Below are 20,494 nucleotides of genomic sequence, written 5' to 3'. Positions count from 1 at the left end.
CATGGGGCGAGGAGAGAGGGGTGGTTGTATAGGAGGAGGGGGGGTAAAGGAGAGTGGCAGCGAGAGAGAGAGAGAGGCACAAGGAAGACGAGACATGGAGCGAGGACAGAAAGATAGAAGTGAGGGAGGAAGCTAGGTGGAGAATGAAGGGGGGAAGAAAAAAAATTATGCAAAACGCCTGTCTCGTATTTGCTGAGATGTATTAAATTTCCAGCGCGGGTGCCTGTGTTATATAAAATTATGCTAATGTCTCGCGGCCCGCTGCGAATGGCGGCTTGCTGGTCCTGAGCATGCGTGGCTGGCCGCTACACGGAGCGCGCTCAGTGGGACTCAGCTTTTCTATTAAGGAAAACCTCTAGACACCTGATGATGAATTCTCTCTCACCAAATGTTCCCCCTTTTTTGTGTCGAAAATATGAGCGCTTTTCTAAATGACTTTGGAGAGCCCGGCGTGGCACTCGGCGGCCTGCGTGGAGCAAGGGAGGGGGGGGGAAGGGGGTATGAGAGAGAGAGGGGTCCCTCTGCAGCAGGCTAAGGGAGTCAATTAAGGCAAGCACTGATAATTATAAGCCGGCAGAACGCAGGGGCTGGCTAATTGTACAGTGTTCCATGCCGTGAGCCCAGCCAAGGGGCCTCTCCGCAACGCTCTCCTTCCCCGCTCCTTTGTGTGGACCGCAGACCCCGTAGAGCCGCATACCTCAGCCTGACAATGCCACAGCGAGGCTGGCGAGAAAAGCCGCGCATGTGCCCGTAATTAACTTTTTTACATTCGGGGCCATTCACTCTTTCGAGACCTGAAAAGAGATTCTGGTTCTAGATTCACACCTCATTTCCCCCTCCTTCTTTTCTTGCTCGACACAAAGTCGCCCATTTGACTATTTCTTTGCTTGTTTTTTTTTTGTTTTTTTTTGCAAACCAACTTTCATTGAGGTCTTGGAAAAGTCAGGGTGTAGCCACTTGACCTTTATTTCCTTGGAACAAAAAAAACCCACCAGCCATTTAGAATAGGCATGTATAGAGTAAATTAGAGCATTTCAGCACAGAATGGTGTTTGTGTGGCTGCAGGGGGTCTGCCGCTCCCATGCAATCCATCTCAGCGAGCCTGCACTGTTTGTCCCCAGCGGACCTCCATACCTGCCTGCAGCTGCAGCGCCTACACATCATTCGTTAACAAGGATTCGGCCTTTTTTTGCCTTTGTTGTTGTGGATTTCTCCCGTCTCTTTTCTTCTGCCCCTGTGACCTACACACTGTTCGTTTGACCAAGTTTCAGCCATTGTGGGTTTCGGCTGTAAGAATAGCAGTAATGTGGTCCAGGGCAAAAACACAAAATGGCAGAGTTATCCTTCAAAAGAGTTGTGCTTAAAACACCAGCTTCATCTGGTTCATCTGGAGTGATACGCTACATTCACATCTAAAAATATACAGTACAATATATAGGCCTACAGTCTTTTAGAAATCCTATAACCATCCACCCCCAAATCTCCTATAGGGCTAACTTGTGGGTTTCTCTGACTCTTTTTACTTGTTCTAAAGTTGAATAAATATGCTTTTAGAATGAGAAATTCTCATTTTATAATCTGTTAGAATTGATGAGGCAGGAAAGCTGAAAATCAAATTTCCTCTTCGACATGAATGCAAGTCAAGAAGTCCATTCACTCCTAAGAGAACCTCTTTGATCTCCGATGTGTTTCCGAAAAATCTCCTTCTGTTTTTCTTTAGTTTTCTTTCTTTTTTTTTTCCTTTTTTTTTGGTCCAGAATTTGCCTCGGGAACATTGCAAATGTTTAACCACTGCAGCCGATTTCAGCTTTAAAAAAGCCTGTGGAATACGTAAATGAATAACTGATTGATAAATCAGCTTTATTTATATATATTTTATATTTTAATGAGGATGAAAAGCTAGCTAACATTGGAAGCATGCTAGCTGTGTAATGCATAGAGTGCATGCATAGTAGTTCATATGTTATAATAAAATATGTCACCAAACTGGCTGCTACACAACCGACAGACCAACCAATACTTATTCGTTGCAATGCATTTTAGCTTGATAATATAAGCATATTCCATAAACACACAAAACTCTCATCCCTCCTATTTCTGTGGAGGCGTTTCTATACATCCGTAACGAGATGCATTTAATAGCGTTGGACAGTAGGGGACGTACGGCATTACGTTCACCAAACAAGTGGAAAGGAGGCGTCATAGATACCAGGATTCATATACTATATCATAATTATTTTACGTCTCTATTAATTATGATTCTTTTAGTTTCTTTATTTGCTGCGACAGAGTAAAAAGCATCACATTCACGGGGGCTTTGGTGAATAAATGGAGTGGAAACGTCTGCATATATGTACGGGAGAAGACGTGTCCTTCTTTGTTTCCCTCCCTCATGTGTTCTAGTCCGCTAAACCTTTTGTAACATCCGCTCAAGCGTTGCGCATGTTTATCTCGACACAAGAACCTGTCACTTCGGTGTTCCTACCTCCGGCCCCGGCAGCCGGGGGGGGGGGGGAGCCGCCAGGCGGCTAATGCAGGCGTAGAGTGGCTGATCCTAGCAGGAGCTTAGCCCTGCTCTGATTAGCACCTCCAACGAGCCGCCATGCATCAGAGCCGACATTCTCCCAGAGACGTTTCTCCCCCAGAATCCTTTGCTCTCTCTCGCCCGTGTTTTTGGGGGCGCGTCACCGCCGCTGACATGTCACAGCCGACGCCTCGCCCCGTGTTCCCTCCCTCCGGAGGTCGGGGGGAGAAAAAAACACTGCCTAGAACCCGGAGGCCCCCCCTGACACGAGGGCTTCTGGTTCCTCGCTTAGCTCATCTTTCACTTTTCCGACGCAGAATGTGTCTCTTACATGCCCACTTCCCTACAGGCAAATTGGAGTAAAGCTTCTCCTTTCATGCTGCAGCAGTTTTCCAATCTCTTTGATTTTATTAGCTAGCACTCGACCACATTTCCATCAGTGTTCGTGTAATACATTAACTCTTTGATAGAATGGGGGTGAATTTTGCAAGGTGCTATGATTAAATCTTTAATTTTTGACATTTTTGCACTTGATTCACTCTGTCCTTCTCAAACTGCGGAGGCAGAAAATGGATAGTATTGCCCCCCCCTTCCCCCTCCAGGCATCAGTTCTCCAATCAGCTCTGGTCCGGGGGGAGTCCATCCCTCTGCGCTCCCACCTACCACCTTCCTCCCCCCCATCTGCAGCATTCTCCAGGCCTTAATGGGCCTTGTAGTACTTCTGAAATGAGTTTGTTCCTTATGAGCAGTGCTTCTACCTCAAGAGAGCACACCACACGGAGGTGGAGTCAATTTGTATTCACCCATAATTCCCTGGGCCTTAATCACTCTGATTTTCCCCCCATTATCTGTTAATGGATAGTTCCCGCGGAGAGAAGAGAGAAGTAAACCCACCTACTGTTTACAGGCCTGAAGCTGTCTACTCTGCTACCATCCACAATCCCTTGGTGGGTTGTATATACAGCAGCGAGTCCGTTGAAAAACCAAATCTTCTCGGTTTATTAAAATGCAACTCCCAAACATCAGGCTGAATATTGGGAAACAGATGGTGGAACGGATCTCTTTCTAAAGGTGAAATTCCTCGTAAACACAACGGCTCCGAGCAGGTATTTCTGCCTTTTTATGGCACGGGTCGGGCAGTTTAGAAACGTTCTACTGCATTGACCCATCACTTTGACTGGGGCCAACTTTTGATTATGATAGTTCTGTCTCCAAAACAGCCCATTCCTGCCCACTAGATATCCTCAATTCCTTTCCCCTTTTCCACTTGTTTACTCATTACTTCCAGCAAAGATGCACCCTGATTGATGTTCTTAATATCATTTGTTAGTGTGCTGCTTTCCTGCGACACAAGTAGCATGGGTCCCTCTCAGAGTGAGCTTCAGAGAGCCGTTCACGACGCCCCAGAGGGGATTGTAAATCTAAGTATCACATTTTTTCTCTTCCGAAGCCAAAATGCTTTAAAAAGTCGTCCTGAATTCGTCTCCGATTGAAACGGCTCCTCAGCAGAATTGTTAAAATAGAGTAAGGGACAGTGATGGAGGGGGGGGGGAGCTGAGGGAGAGTTTTTAATTAAGCAGTGCCCTGCGTTATACTTAACTACACACTGTTACCAGAAAGTTGGACTGTCTTTAGTCACTGTGCGTTCACACTAGCAAACCGAGACGTCTCCATCAAATCTACCTTTTCACTGCCTTAAACACGCCGAGTTCAAGCTGCTGCAACGGTGTCGCCGTTACATAAAGGAGTCGACTAAACTATGCGTCCCGAACAACCTTCAACAGCACATGAACTTCAGCTGGGATATATGAAATTAAAAAGAAAAAAGTAAACATCGCTGGAGAAATAAAGACCATTCTTTTTCCAGACTAGTTTTTTTCCCCTCCCTCTCCTGTCCTCCACGTGGGAGAGATATTAGGGCGTTTGTGTTTTAAGGAGCTGCGGAATACATAAACCATGAGCCACAGGAACGCGAGGCCCTGTGGATATGCAGATGGGCTTACTTTGCTGGTGTCAGGGATGCTTAGAGGGAGCAGGAGCAGCTCTCATCTAAAGGATTTTCTTAGCAGTGCAGAGGGACAGGGTGGTGGCAGCGAGGAGCACTCGGGAGAGATGAGGATAGAGAGAGCTGACGGTCCCATGTGGCCCTGTAACTATATCCAGAGTCTGCTCATGGGGAGGGAGGGTGGTGGTGATGGGGGGGGAGCACGCAGGGCCACTGCTGATTGGGCCGTCCTGGAAAGGGACTGGGGGTAGCGACAGGAAGTGACCTCAGCCCAACGAGGCAGCTATAGGGGTGATTGAGCTGACTTCCTCCCTTGGCTCTCGCTAAGAAACAGGCTGCCAGCTTGAGTCACCCCCTTCCCCCCGTTACACTGCTGGATGCAAACCCAGCCCAACATGGGGCTCCAATACAGTATTCTCATGTCAGACCCACAATCAAACCTCCGTTCTCTTCACATCTGCATTTATTTCACTTTTTAAAATGATCAAAACACCCCAAACCAACGCTCGGAGGCAAAGATGCACCGTAGCTCGTCGCTACTACCGTTGTAGTCCATAAAGCTGTTACAACACATCAGTGAGCTGCACCTGTGCTCCTGCCTTACCATGAACACGGACACTGTAGTTTATTTTCAGTCCATACCAAAAATAAAACATCCTGCTTGCACACCGAATGTGGAAAAAAAAAAAAAAAAAAAAAAAAGCATGATTTTCTCTATTTTAGTCATGTTTTGGTAAAAAAAAAAAAAAACCCTACAATACCCAGCTTTTATAGTTTTATGGGATTAAATTAAACATATTTATAACTTCTTACTTCTACTTGTTTTTGTTGGCAATAAGAAAAACATAGAATACCGACCTTATATTCAAATGGAGGCACACTGTGTTAAGCATCTTTTTTTTTTTTTCTTTTTTTTTTTCATTTTCCCTTGATGCACCTGCTCACAGACGTAAACACACACATGCACGCTACACAAGGTCAGTCAGGCAGGTGCAGAGTTATCTGCATAATGAAGCAGGCCGGGTCTCCGAAGGGACGCCGTGGCGTGCACCAGGGGTCAAACGAGGGCTGCGCATATGGCAGAAGAACAGATCTGTGAACCCGGCAGCGAGCTCGACCTCATAGACACACACACACACACACACACATAGAGGCAAACTGCACGTTGATCAAAGAGGGCAGTGATCTTTTTTTTTTTTGCACGGCTGCGTGGATGTACTCGTAACGCCACCCTCCCTTCCCCCGCACGCCGCCCGCCGCCCTCCCATGCAGGCTGCACGGTATCTCATCTGTCAAACGCGTGATTGCAGAACGCATCATCAGCTCGAGTCCCTTTCAAAGTCCCCGCTTTGATCGGACTCTTCCTCTTACTAGACGCTCATGAGGGAACGCGTTCTGTCAGCTCGTGCTTACGACTTACTGTACGCGGACGCCACCTTATCTAATATGCAACGCCATATGTTCACGTCATGGAGAAAATATTGCTAAATGATGACATGTGGTAATATGTTACAGGAGAGAGTTGATTGTGTATAGACGGTTGGTTTTGGTCGTGCAGGAGATTTAAGTTGTAATATTTAGTTTTCAGACACAGTCCTCTGTTTATTCCTATTTAAATGCATCAGTCATCACTTTTGACCAGATGCAATAATTCCTTTATGTGTCCAAGTGAAATTTATTTATGTTTGACGCTTTAAAAAACAAGTAATTTGCTAATTATTCCAACTTTATGGGCGACTCTCTTTATATATATCTGTGTCAGGTGAACTAAACATGCAAAGTGAGCAGGAATTACAAAAACACAAGGTGAGCTTTTAGTGCTCAACAATCAAATAACTTAAGAATGGAAATCTTCTGATTTGAAGTGAATTTTGCAGGTTATTATTTTGTATCGTACGGACATGTTTTGCCAGATTTGCCTATAGCGCCTACTTGGAATCCCCCAGGAGCCGGAGCCGGGGCCCAGCTGGTTCGGTGGATTGTGTGTTTATGCTCCTGGTACCCAGGGCCTATGCGGTGGGCACTGGGCTGTAGAGACCTGGGGATAAACCCTGGATGAGTCCCCGGAGGATCCCACCCCTCCTTTGCAGTGGCTGGCCTGGTGTCAGCGTTGGCAGGAGTTATAGATAGAGCGTCCGGCCCCGTGGCAGAGCGAACCTCTTTTATTGACGCGCTGGAGATGGCCGGGAAAAAGCCTGAGTCAGCGGATCTTCATGCTGCAAATGAGCATGTGCAGGTTCACAGTCTGAACGACATTTATCGTGTAAAGTTTAGACGGACGCGAGGAGAACTGTAATAGATAAATGCAGGATTTTTTTTCCAACTAGCTGTCGTATCCGTGTATTAAAAAGGTTGACGTGCAGCACGTTGTAAAGGAGAGTTGTTTTGGCAGCCTTGACAGTCAGAAGACGTGAACTGAAGCTTCCGGATTTATCTGTTTTAATATTCTTTTGTCCTGGCGGTGATAGTAATAACACTCTGCACACCTGGAATTAGACTTTTTCACTATTCTTTCTGTATTTATTTTTCTAATTAACCGAATTCCTACGTTTAGACCTCCTTCAAAGTTGCTTTTCTATTTGCCGACGCTAAAAATAAATTATGTTTTGCATTTAAGATAATCAAAAAAAAAGATGACGCTCACCATGTTCAAAGTGCAAGGCCTCGTCTCAGCAATTACAATCCCGGCTGGTCATCTAATTGATGCCTGATGGGGGCAGATCACACTTCCTGTCTGATGAAAATCCACAGGCAGGGGTCTTTTGTCACCAAATTTCTTGATATTTTTTTTTTGTATGTGTAAGAAGAAAAAGAAGAAGAAAACAAGGCAGAGTGAGACCTCTGCCAGTCGTGCTTGACTTCTTTTCTTTTCTTATGATTTCCCGTGTCTTTTTTGTTGTCGTTTCTTCTCCGCAGAGGAAGGATTGAACCATGAATGCAAGCTCTGTAGTCAGTCCTTCGACTCCCCGGCCAAGCTTCAATGCCACCTGATTGAGCACAGCTTCGAGGGCATGGGAGGAACCTTCAAGTGTCCCGTCTGCTTTACAGGTATGTGAAAGTGTGCATAAGAAAGTGTGTGTGTGTATTGTTGTTTTGCAAACCGAGAGACTGATAGAAAGATAAGAAAGTGGCTTTTATGTGCATTTTCAGCGATAACTTTTTAATTTCCATGTTGTCTTTTTTTAGTGTGAAAATGCATGTGGGCTCTAAATGAGTTGGGAAAGGTCAAGCAAGTAGGTCGGCTAAAGCGGAGACCAGTTTGCTGCATGTGGCTTTTTATTTAGTCAAATTGCCTCCAAATCAAGGCCAAAGAAGTGTCATTAGGTGAGAGGGGGGAGAGAGGGAGTAGAGGGGGGGAGAGAGTGTGAGCTGGGGGGGAGATGGAGGAGTGGGGATAGAAAAGGAGATGTGTTAATTGTGGATGGCAGTGGTGCTGATAGCTGTAATGATCTCATCTGTCTCTGTGCGTGGAGGTGGAAGGACCGGACTCCTCCTGAGAGGATAGCGCGCTCCTTCAGTGTCAACAGGGTTAACTATCTCTATAATGAAATCTGCAAAGTCGTTAACTTCAGCTCTTCACTCTTTCTCCCTTCTCAGCTCTTTAGTCTTCCTCACACTTTTTTTTTTTGGGGGGGGGGGGACTCACCTCATTTCCCTCTTTTGGGCTTCCTGCCCCTCCACCTCCAATCTTACCCACCCCTTACAAAATAAAAAATCTCATTTGTCTCCCCTCCACTTGTTACATCAATTAACATCGTTAGCTCACATTTTGCATTTGGCTCAAATATCTTTTTTCTTACCTCTTCCATCACCTCATTCCTTTTCCTCTCTTTCTCTCATTGCTTTTTTTGGCCTTATCTCTCTTTTAGCAGAAGCCTATTGATATATCCTCCCCCTCCCTCCCTCCCTCCCTCCCTCCCCTCACAGGGGTCTGGGCATTTAATATACAGAGCATGCCTCCTTCATCTGAGCCTTCATTTTCCACCACCGGCTTTGACAGACAGGTCCCCCCCTCTCCCTCAGCGTCCATATCGATCACGGCGCATGAGAGAGAGGGATGCTGGGAGGAGGGGGGGGGGGAGACAGAGTACACCCTCAGGACAGCGGTCGCAGAGCAGACAGACAGATGGGCGAAGGCCCATGGAGGCTGTGGAGAGTATGGACTGGAAAGGCCTCCCTCTGTTGGGGATGCACGGGACAGGCAGGCTGAAGTCGCTGCACTCAGAGGAGGAGAAGCAGGAAGTGAGAGTTTGGCTGACGGCTGTCCTTGAATATATTTATATATGAAGTTGAGCAAAAAAGTAGGGAAAAGACACGGAGCATGCACTAGTTTACAGTATGTCGTTCCACCGATGGATGGAGATGTTTTACTTCTCATGTTCGGTTCAGGTCTGGGAAAGATTCTGGAGAAATGTTGAAAAAGTCAACAATGCACGAGATTGGATGTGTTTACTTTATACACATTCATCCAAAACCACAATCTATAATTAACCTCAACCTTCGTGGTTTTGTTGTGTAAACCAAAACCACGTGGGATTCACGATGTGAACCGCCGATTTGCCTTAAAGGTATCGTGTAGAAGACTGGGTTGCATTAGAAGTATATCCAGTACGTATTGTCAGACAGGAGTATGACAATCTGCAAATGAAGCGACTCATTGTGAAGCATCACATAAATGTCTGTAACAGTTTGGATTGTTACTCATTAACACACAAGCTTGAATTTATGCTCATTTTAATATTTGCTATTTGGTAGACTAATCTATAACGATGCATTATATTCTATTTTATTTGTCTAATCTAATATCCAAATTAACATACAGTACAAGTACAATACTTCTCTGAAATGTAGCAGAGTTGAAGTTTAAAGTGAAGTACAAGTACCACGACTGAAATAGTGACTTGCAGAGCCTATTTTTTTTATATTATAATTCACGATGAGGTTTCCGACCGTTTAGTTTAGTCACGTTTGATTAATAATTCCCAAAAAAACGTTCCCACTGATTAAAGCGATGCCTGTTACGCACATAATGAGTCCGAACATAAAAGCATAACTTTGATCAAACTAGGCGGTGTCGGTGATAGTGGCCGGGTCAAACCGAGCTCACTCGATTTCACAAGGTTACCCTCAGTTCAAAAGATCATCCCCAGTCAACGCCCGTGTTTTTCAGCTTGATCTCCCCTCCCATGACCCAAAAAAACTCTGTGGGAGGCAGCGAGCGATTGTCATTCTTTGACACACCTGATTATCTTCAATCTGCACCGGAGGGAACGGAGGGAGGACGAAAACAGACCAGAGGAAAGAATCGGGGAGGAGGAGGAGGGGGGAGGAAGTCGTAGATGAGGGGAGACAAAATAGAGGAGAAAAGGAGACAAAACTTGGTGGAAGCTGAGAGGGTTGCAACTGGCAAGTTTGGATGTGAGATGAAAGAGGGGGGGTGGGGGGGAGGAAAAGAGGAGTGTGTAGGGAAGGGAGGGTAAATGGAGAGAGGTCCATAAGCCCCTGGATGATGAGAGGGAGGCTGACTCTCCCAGGACAGATTTGACAGGTTTCAGAAGTAGGGGAGCCTGCAGCTAGAAGTGTCTGCCTGCACCCTTAGGAGCGGCAGCGAGGGCTGGTGTGGAAATTGTGATTGGGAATATGTGCTTAAGACAAACAAAACAGAAGAAAGTGTGCCTGATGAAAGTCGTGTGTGTGTGTGTGTGTGTGTGTGTATGCTTTCTCTTTTTTACTTATGTCACAGCGTGAAACACAAACTTGGAAAACTACAGGATGCATATCTGCAAAGAATCTGACAAATACAGTCGTTTAATTGGCTTTTTTTTTTTTTGGGCCACGTTTTTTTAAGTGAGAATTATCTTACATCCAAAAAAAAACGGGGGGAAAAAAACAACATGGGCTTAGTGTTAACTCAAAATTAGAAGTGCAGCCTTACAGCCGACTTGTTTGTGTTGCCTCGGAACACTCGGATCAGCCTCCGCGTTGTGAACTCTTGGATTAAGCAGAAACCAAACACATGTAGGCTAGACGAATAAATAAATGAAAAGGAGAAAAGGAAAGGGGGGAGGATAAACTTTTTTTTTTTCTTCCTCCCTGCACAAACAGCTTAGTATTGGTGCAGTGCAGCCTGCAGAGAGCACCACCCTGCCAAAATAAAGATGAGCCGGGGCCTGTAGTAAAGGAGACGTCTGCCATGGGCGGCCCCTGAGATCTAATCAGAAGGCTTAATATCCCCCACAGCGAGGAGACCTTGGCCCCTCAGCCCCCTCAGCCCTGACACCCCCGACGCCCAACCCGGCTCAGCACTGCTCCGGCTCCACGGCCAACAAACTCCACAAAGTTCCCTCTCGCTCTCTCTCCTTCCCTTATTCTCTCTCGTTCTCAGCGGGGAGAGACACAATGGCCAGCCACTGATCCTGTTTGGATGTGGGTTTGGATTATTTCTCTCTGTCCTCATTTTAACCCTCGAGGAAGCCTCTGTCTCTAGCAGAGCAACAACACGTCTCAGCGTATATCCCTTTATTTACACGTCGCGTGCTAATTCCAGGGTTCTTACAGGTGCTGGAAAGCCTTGAAAGCACTTGAATTTTAGTGTGGCGTTTTCAAGGTTTGAAAAGTGCTTGGATTTAGAATAAAGTGCTTGAAATGTCTCAGGAAAAAGAAAATGCTTCTTTGTCTTTAGTCTCTACTTCCCAGCGTGGTCGTCTGCATTTCAGAGCCAGTTTATTAGATTCAGGGTTCCTACGGGTGCTGGAAATCCTTGAGAAAACTTGAATTTTAGTGTGGTGTTTTCAAGGTTTGTAGTGCTTGGATCTAGAATAAAGTGCTTGAAATGCCTGTTCTATGCAATGACATATATGATATAAGAGAGAAAAGAAGATCTCCATATTTGAGGGAGTGAAAACAGCATTTTCTGACATTTCTTTATGAAAAATGACTTTTGATGATGAACAGATGATGAAAATAGTTGGTGATTATATTTCTGTGGATCTGTTAGTGGAATTAGTGTTCCTTTCATTTGTGGTCCTTCTGTAAAAAGCTGTCTCCAAACATCATGTTGGTTGTTTAGAGGACAATAACATCTCATTTAATGTGATGAACAAGTGACATAATAAGTAGACTGAATACTGACCATTGGATTGATACAAATATGGAGGTTAACACAGCTGGAAGGTGCTGGAAAAGCATGGACATGCACCTTGAAATGCTTGAAAAGTGCTTGAATGACTTTGGAAAAGATGTAGGAACCCTGTAATTTGAGAATCTTCATTTTAATCCCTCGCCACTAAGTTTAGATTTGCACACGCTGCGTTTTCTAATCGTCCGTCACTGATCATAAATATAACCCGAGCTCTCAGAAATGTCAAATTAGCTATGAAGTTGTTTAGCTCCCATTTACATCTTTGCCTTGAATGTCACAAGTCCATTTATTATATTGTTCGTCCAGGAGGCCCTTTAAATCATTATCCACTCCCATGCAAACGAATGCAGAGCTGTAAATTGAGCAAATGAAACGCGTCTCCTGCTGGAACTGGACCAGAAACGCACGTAAACAGCGAGCATCGGCTAACTTGACATCTCCGTTGTGTTTGGTCCCGTTGTACAGTATTTGAGGGCCCCCCCAAGTCTCAAATCCATTTTTATTTTCGCTGTATTGACGTTTTCCTCCACTAGCCAAAGACATAATGAAGGCTTCCTGCAGCTGCCGTGACCTGCTTCTGTACAGTATATGCAGACAAAACACCAGCTATTGTTTCTCAGCGCGTTTTTGTCTTTCAGAGCATGTTTCCCACAAAGTGAGATCGTTTTTTTGGGAGCGCGTGATGGCCGAGGCCTTAACCTTGAGCAATTATGTTTGTCTTCATATTGTTGTCGGTCATTAGTTTCAGAAATGGACCATGGAGTTGTTGTTTTGTTCATTAGCGGGAGGGAGGAGGGGGTTGTTCATTTCTGGTTAACACCGCCGCGTTGCAGAGACAGCTGTCGCCCAGGCATTAGCAGTCTGGAAGCACCGCCGCCGCCGCCACCGTGTGTCTGCTGCCGAATCCCAAACTTTTATTTCCCAGGTCAGGAGTGTGACATTCAATGAAAAACCCAGTAGTGTCTCCAGCGTACGCAGCTCAATAATTAATAACCGCTCTCCCAGGTGAGCTCAAATTGGGACACGTTAATGTTGCAGAGCCCCCCGCCACAGGGCTGCGGCGACCCCGAAGCCAATCTCCAACAGACACCTCACCTTTTGTGGCTGTGCGTTTTCTCTCTCCTCCCTCTCTCTCCTCGTGGCCCCGCGGTGCATGCATTAGAAGAAAAGTTATTTTGAGCTGTAAGAAATTCAAATGAAGCCCCCACATGCTAACTTTTTCCAGAGCATCCAGACCTCTGAGATTAGACAGCCGTCCTTAAAAGCACAAGGGTCCGGGATAACAAACGGCATGTTTGAAGTGCTCCTTGGAGAACGCACACATGACACACACACTTGCCGCTCCCCCCTTAGCTTTCCTGTGTGGACCGTGGCTTAATTAAAGCATGTATGCTCTATGTGTTAAGTTCCTGTGAGTTGTGTGTTTATATGATGCTGAACGTAGGCTCCAGTCTTGCATGAATAAGTAGCGCAACACCATGAATATTTATATTGTCAATATAATTAGCGATGTAGACTAATGGAGGCCATGTTTTGCACTTGAAGCCATGCCAGTTTTTTTGTTATTTTTTGTGTGGTTGTTTATTTTCTGGCTTGTTGTCCCCACAGTAGCTCTAAATAAAGACCATCATTATTCCCCAAACATTATGAATCCTCCAGCTCTGGTGCCATGAATATGGCCGCTCTAGCTTCACTGTTGACATCTAAATATTTCTTCTTCTTTTTTTCAATTAAAGAGCTCATAACAATGGGTTGTATTGTTGATTAATTTGTAATTACGTAATTTTCTTGCCATTTGACGGATTCTTTATCCAAGCAGATGCAATCAGGATGCTGCCTTTGTTCCCTTAATGGAGGTCACTCTAATTTACCTCCAACTATAGGAGGCACGGATCTCTCGGTGACATTTTTGGCATTCATTGGCATGTGAAACACTCTGAAACTCTTACGCTAACATTTGTAAATCCGTTCTTTTTTCTTGCAGTATTCGTCCAGGCCAATAAGCTCCAGCAGCACATCTTCTCTGCACACGGTCAGGAGGATAAGATCTACGACTGCTCGCAGTGCCCGCAGAAGTTCTTCTTCCAGACAGAGTTACAGGTGAGCCTGGAAAAAAAATCAAGAAAAAGAAGGCCAGCGGCTGAATCTGCGTCCACTTATCACACACGGCAGCTTAACAAACACTAAACACCCCCTCCTCCTCCATCCTTCCATCCTTCCATCCCAGCTGGGATGAGAGACTCAGAAGGAATTATTTCAGTCAGTTTCCAAAACTCATTTGTGATGTGCAGATATGATTTGATTTGCTTATTAGACCAGCGGAGCACTAAAATATCTGGAATTAGAGGATTAGTGGAATGTTCGTTTTTGAAGAGGTAATTACATACAGTGCCGAGGCAAAAACACAGTCGAGTCAATACGCCTCCTAATCACAGAGGAGGCCTCGTGGCTAAATATGAGCCCCGTCCTCCGGGAGACCCCGTATCTGCCCTTCAACAAAGTTAGCAGTTGGACTTATGAACTCGCAACGTTAGAGAGAGATAATCTATTTTCTAGCAATCTTTTTGGCTCCGGTCCTTGGAGAAACCTGCAAAAAATGAAACCTTATTATATGATTTTCACTGTGTTGGTGTTTTCCTAGCAGCTCTTTGTTTTGTTTTGGGGATTATCTGCCGTGCACATGGCACACTTCTCATATCCTCCTTTCTTCTAGCACCTTTTTTGAAACCTGCACCATTAACATATAGTCCCATCACAGGAATGATTGTTAATTTCGCCTTAAAGCGCAGAGAGAAACTTTAAAAAAAGCACCCCGACCACGTCCGACCATCTCTCGGATTAGCAGCGCCACGTATTAGCTAGATAGCCAGAGGAAGCATCCAGGGCTCGGCTGCCCCATTGATCGCCAACGATTTTCATATTGAGATTCAGCTTGTAAACACAGAGGCGTGTGTCTGCCAGGAGGAAGGTGAATGTGATCATTATCTGCTGGTCATTTGGAGCAGCCGCAGCCATGAATAAAACACGTCCTGATGCAGCTACGTGTTGAAAAAAAGGTTGTTAAACCACCAAACTGCCAGCGTGGAGTCTTCTTCATTGATGCCAAGGCCTTCCCCCTATTTAGCACATTTTCATCTCTGATTGGTGTTCTCCGTACAGCCACGCTTGTTGCAGGTAAACAGTCTCAAATAACCTGGGGATGTTTTCCTACTTTTTGACATTTTTTTTTTTTTTGTTGGGGAAATGAAGTGATCTCCGCCTCCCGGAGCTGTCGTTTCATGCATGATTATATTGTTTTACACTCTGAAAAAGACAAGAGTAGAACATGAAAGACCTATGGCACTCTGAAGGGGGGGGGACTCGGGGGGGATACGACGATCATTACGCTCAACCTGCGCTCTAAAGGCATTCCCACGTGAGACAACACACTCTCAAATACATATGTCGCCCGTATATAGATGCAACTTTCTTCTCTTGCTTTATCTAAACCTGCAACTCCTGAAGTGGGTTGCGTGTTAGATTTTGTTGTCTGATAGTTAAAGCCTTCTACAAACAAGTGCATGAGTTGGAGTCTTGTTTTTTGGGCTGGTTTGTTGGTTTGCGGTTCCCGTGCATCACACTTCAACCTGTCTCACTGACGCGAGGCGGTCGTTTGTCAGTCCGTCTGAAGTGGAGCTGTCTTCCTGCAGAGAGGAGTGGAAGCTCTCTCTGTCTCTCTCTCCGTCTTGTCTTTGCCGGGTCTGAGAGTTTTGGAGTTTCTCCCCGTTGCTCCCTGACACTCTGGCCCAGTCACAGGCTGCCTGGGCTCCTCATCTCTCTCAGCAGTCAGAGGGGTCAAAGGGCCAACGCAAGCTGGGAGAGAAGGAGCGGCGAGAGGGAGAGCTGCCACGGCAGGTAAAGGGAAGCAGGAACGATATTTTATTAATTTGCTGCTGAGATCCTGAAACAGACCAAAGGCTGTGACAGGTATCCAGTGCACCGCTCCACATCCTCCCCCACCGCCTCCCCCCGTGAACTCTACCCTGCGAGGGGCTAGCCAATTTTCGCCAGCCTGTCGAGATGGATGATGGGAGAGCATCCGTCTAATCAGCCCTCCTAGGACCCCCCGCCCCCCCCTCAGACCGGACCAGATTGACTGACTCCTGGGCCTGTGTGCCCCAGAATCCAGATTCCAAAGGAGAATTATCTCTCTTGCTCCCTCTTTCTTTCACAGACAAAAAAAAAAAATAAGCAGTGAGATACATGGACCACCATTCCCCTCAAACTCTCCAGAGGACTCCCCCCTCCCTCCCCTCCACCATCACACACACACTCACTCACTCAGCATCCCTCTCCCTCAACCCATTAAAATATGGAGCAAAGTCTAGATATTTCATGAGGTGCTGATGGGGAGGGCAAGCAGAACTGGCTGACCCTCTCAACTACTGCCCACACCTCCAGCAACATGGAGACATGGCTTCACTACAGCGCCTTCACCCAAATAACATTTTTAATTTTTAAATACAAGAAAATTAAAAGCAGCTCCCCCCCCTGGCTGCATCATCGATATGTGAAACTCGATAGTAAACTTCCTTCTCCCCTTCAGATCCAGTAGCAAGTCTTCACACTGTTAAAAGGAGCTGAGCCCCTCACAATGCTGCCGGCCCGGATTAATTAGCCAGATTCATTAACTGATGGATGTGCAGAATTAGCCACAGCTTAAATCTGACATTTCTCCCAGTGTGGAGAAACAAGTTCAGCTCCTCCAGCGACGTCGGCGTCGGAGCTGCGATCGGAGGGTTTTCTCTCCGAAACACCAGACAAAGAGATTGAAGTTACACAACAAGCGAAGATGACATTTTTTCTTCGCCAGATTCCCTCGGTCCTTTTTAAGCTCTTTTTTTTTCTCTCTCAATCGTCCAATTTCATTATCATTCCTTCGGATGACATGAGATTGTAAGTCATGTGTCGAGTCGGGGAAGGACCCGCATTTACTTCCCTCTCTCCTCAGACGCCCGCAGGACACGCACCTTAATTGGAAGTGTCTTCTTTTTTTTTAAAGGATTCCTTCAAAGACGATCCGGAGCTCGCTGGCCTTAATGAGTGCTGAAAAGTGACAAGAGCACATCTGCATCATGTTCTACTTCCACACACAAATGAGGTTTCTCCTCTCGCCGTGTGATGGCCATTATTGCCAAGCTGTGACCAATTCCACTGTTTTAATTAAGCGTATTTATAGGCTTCGCGGTCACCAGGTGTAAACAGCTATGACGTCCGGCGAGCGCAGGAAAAAAGAGGGAGAAAATTGAGGGATGGATGGACGCAGAGGGGAAAGCAAGAGAGGTGCTTCATTTTTTATTATATTATAATGCAAGTGGATTCAATGAATGATGCCTCTTCAAAATCATATCCTCTGACACCCCTTTCCTTTCCCGTGAAGTTTTAAGAATGGCACATGTCAGCATGAAGCACAGAGACCCACCAAATCCCCAGAAGTTTGATTTTTTCTTTCTTTTTTTTGTGTGAATTTTAAAATATGCCCCCGAAAACGCCCCATCTGCCCTGTGCATCCCAAAAGCGTTGCAGGAAAGGGAAAAAAAGCAAGAAGCGTTCGCCTGTTTTGTCCCTAAGCGGCTCTCAAACACCCCATTTTTCCTCAGAACGTCTTGATCTGCCAAGTATGACAGCTCTTCACGCTTTTGAAAGTTGTATATATATATTTTTCTCCCTTTTATATGACAACTTGTTTTCTTCTTCATCACCCCAGGTGCTCCTGATTCTGTCACCGTTTCAAAAAAGTTGCGCGACAAAATAAAAGAACAATGAATTAGGGGAAGAAGAAGGAGAAAAAGAAAAAACAGCTGCTTGTGAGGCGCCATCATTAATATTTCAAGCTTATTTATAATTGTGTACAACACTGTACACACACTGTAAACGGGGACATAAACACCCTTAGATGACGACTGATGTATCGCAATAGTGGTGTTCTAGTTTTGTAGGTGGATCAGAATTAGACAGCGTGACAGACCTAATGATCCTGGGAGGATATTCTCCTTCTCAGTGTGTGTGTGTGTGTGTGTGTGTGTGTACATCGGTGTGTTTGCTGTATGTATTTGTCTTTGTGACTGTCTCTCCCAGGGTCTGATATGTGCATGCAAACACATTGTCTGGAGGGAGACATGACAAAAACTCCCAGAAGCCTTTGAGCTGTGCTTCTCTCTCTCGCTCTCCCTCTCTCCCTCTCTCTCTCTTTCCTGTGTTGCACCGCTGGGGAAAGTTAAATCCAAACAAAGAGGAGATGCTCGGTGTGCTGTGCTAGAATCCTAGAATCCATCACCATCACCGGATCTCTCCCTCAAACCTTTTTTTTTTTTTTACTTTTCTTGACTTTTTCCAACAACTTTGATAAATGGCATTTTACGCGTCTTTCTCAGAACAAAAACCTTAACAGGTTTCATTTAATTCGTTTTTTTTCCAAGTGTCTGTTTTTCTGTTGATGTTAACAAAATGCAGCATTACAACATTACAACAATTATTCCCTCTCGAGTTTCATACTCACACAGTAGCGTTTCAGTTTTGGAAAAGGCGAATTAAACTCAGATTTTTTTTACCCATTTCGGTGGGAAAACATTTCGGGTGCGGGTCGGATCTCGCCTTCCCGTAGAAACGTAGCCGAAAGATTTAGCCCTCAAATCGTCTCTGCGTTTTTGAAGTGGCATCAAGCAGCAAAGGAGCAGGAGGGGAGGAGGCTGGGGGTGGGGGGGGGGGCAGACACTCTGTAGCATCCCTAGTCAAAGTCTGTCCCCGACTGAAGTGGTTAAATGTGAGAGTAATTGTGTTTTGTTTCTGGGACTGACATGTGGAACCCCATGGACCCCATCTCCCTCCCAGTGACAGGCAAGAGATCCTCCCCCCTCGCTCTGTCTAATTAGAGGATGTAGCCCAGGGCTCATGTCCCAGGAAGACCCATCCCCCTCCCAAGATGGCTCCCCTAAGAAAGCCCTTAATTGGGTTCTTTAGTCATAGTCTTCATTTTGGCTGGAAAGGCATCTGTGTGTTGCTATCACCTCACACTACAGTTTGTATCGCTCTCTTGTGTTGTGTTTTTTTTTTTTTTTCACCTCCCCTTTTTTTCCGTCTCTCTCACCGGCCCTCTCTCTCTCTCTCTCTCTCTCTCTATTGCTTCTCCTCTCTCTCTCTCTCTCCCACTCTCTCCTCACTTAATGAGGCCCCATAATAACACAGCAGTTGTGCAGTTGTTTTGCTACCTCAGTCAAACAGCGGGATCACTGCATAGTGTGTTTCTAGTACCATTCACTTGTCTACTTAGACAGGGTAATGAGTATCATTTGGAGCTACAAAGCACCAGCCCACAAAAAGGCCGGTCCGTCATCTCCGGTTACACCTCTGAAGCATTCACTCCTTTTTTTAGTTAGATGTCTAATCAAAGCGTTTTCAAGCATTATGAACTTATTATATTATTATTTTTTTCCACAAGCGTTCGGCACAAATATGATTCCAAAATGACACATGGAAGAGGATGGAGATCCATCGCCCTGTACAAACCACCTCACCCTGGGACTTCAAACAATATGCTCTGTTACCAAGGCGACCAGACCGAGGTTTGGGAGGGTCAACCCTCCCCAAACGGCTTGATAAGCGACGGCTGCGGCGAAAAACCAACCGCCTGTATTATTTATTTCTCATTTATTTGATTGTGTTGTTCATCGGCTGAAGTAAAGCCTGGCCCGAGGTCAAAACCGGGGGAAAGGATCGCTCCCTCAGAGGACCGCTCAACAGTAGGGAATGCTAAAAAAAAAAAAAAAAAAAAAAAAAAAGGGAGGGCCGAGTCAACACGCCATTACACATCAGCAACGCTCTCGTCTTCCTCCACAGCAGATATAAGAAAACGCTTCACAACGGTGGCAGAACTTTTCCAGGACTTGACCCCGAGACGTGAACATGTAGGTCAATATCATCGTCTCATCTTTTTAATCATCACTCAAAACATAAAAATGAGCTCAAGTGTCCGAAGTCACTGCGACTGGTCGGAGTCATCCTGCGGGTTTCGGAGCCTCGGAAGAAGAAGAAGACGGCGGGGTTCTTTTGTTTTAGTAGCACTGAGGATGACGTTGTCCTTTGCGTTAATTAAATTCCTGAGCGATGAGTCAGTGATGGGTATGCATGGGTCTCAGTGGTCACACACACACACACACACACACACTCCCATATGCAACTATGCAGACTTACCAGACTGATGAGATGAGGAAGAGGGGGGGGGGTGCAGATTTTTTTACTACTCCTTCAAATTTTTGATTATAGACAAACCAAATAAGAGCCGTTGAGCTGGAGGGGTGAGAATGAGTGTTTAACTCTTCTAATTAGCTCCTTTAATGAGTCATCTTCACTGTAAGTAAGACTCGCATTAGCAAACCCTTACTGTTAGCACATGCTAGCTCCTCAGCTAATCAGTGGATTACTGTGAGCTCATTATACTGATGTCACTTCTCATATGAAAGTTTTCCTTTTCTCACATTTACAATCACAATATTCTCAGAATAACATTAATGATCCATTCTTCCTGTCTGGCTTTGAATTTATTTTTTTCATTCAACATCAATTATATTTGGTGTGTGTTTGTTAGATTTGTATGCCTTTGAGCTCGTCCACTTCCACAATTTTTTTTTCTTTTTTTTGGGCCATAACTTAGGGATCCATATGCTAATAATGGCAATTTCACGCAAATTGTTTAATAGGATGAACTGATGAAGTGATGACATTTTGGGCGGCAAATCTCGTTTTTTTTATTACTTGACATTCGACTGAAGGTCTGCAGGAGACCTTT

The 20,494-nt window shown here is 45.3% G+C and overlaps 1 protein-coding gene across 5 annotated transcripts in view; it reads left to right on the top strand.

The window, feature by feature from the left end:
• Positions 1 to 20,494, top strand: part of LOC311011816 (zinc finger protein 521-like) — an 85,310-nt gene that overhangs the window by 61,045 nt on the left and 3,771 nt on the right. For all 5 annotated transcript variants that reach the window (XM_084006953.1, XM_084006955.1, XM_084006952.1 and 2 more), the window contains 2 exons: positions 7,446 to 7,577; positions 13,655 to 13,770. In XM_084006953.1, the coding sequence (XP_083863079.1) occupies positions 7,446 to 7,577; positions 13,655 to 13,770 (248 nt within the window). The remainder of the gene's footprint in view (positions 1 to 7,445; positions 7,578 to 13,654; positions 13,771 to 20,494) is intronic.

Source organism: Eutrigla gurnardus (genome assembly GCF_963514095.1).
Source record: "Eutrigla gurnardus genome assembly, chromosome: 4".
NCBI classification, from domain to species: domain Eukaryota; kingdom Metazoa; phylum Chordata; class Actinopteri; order Perciformes; family Triglidae; genus Eutrigla; species Eutrigla gurnardus.
This window is presented reverse-complemented; position numbering and strand designations above follow the sequence as displayed.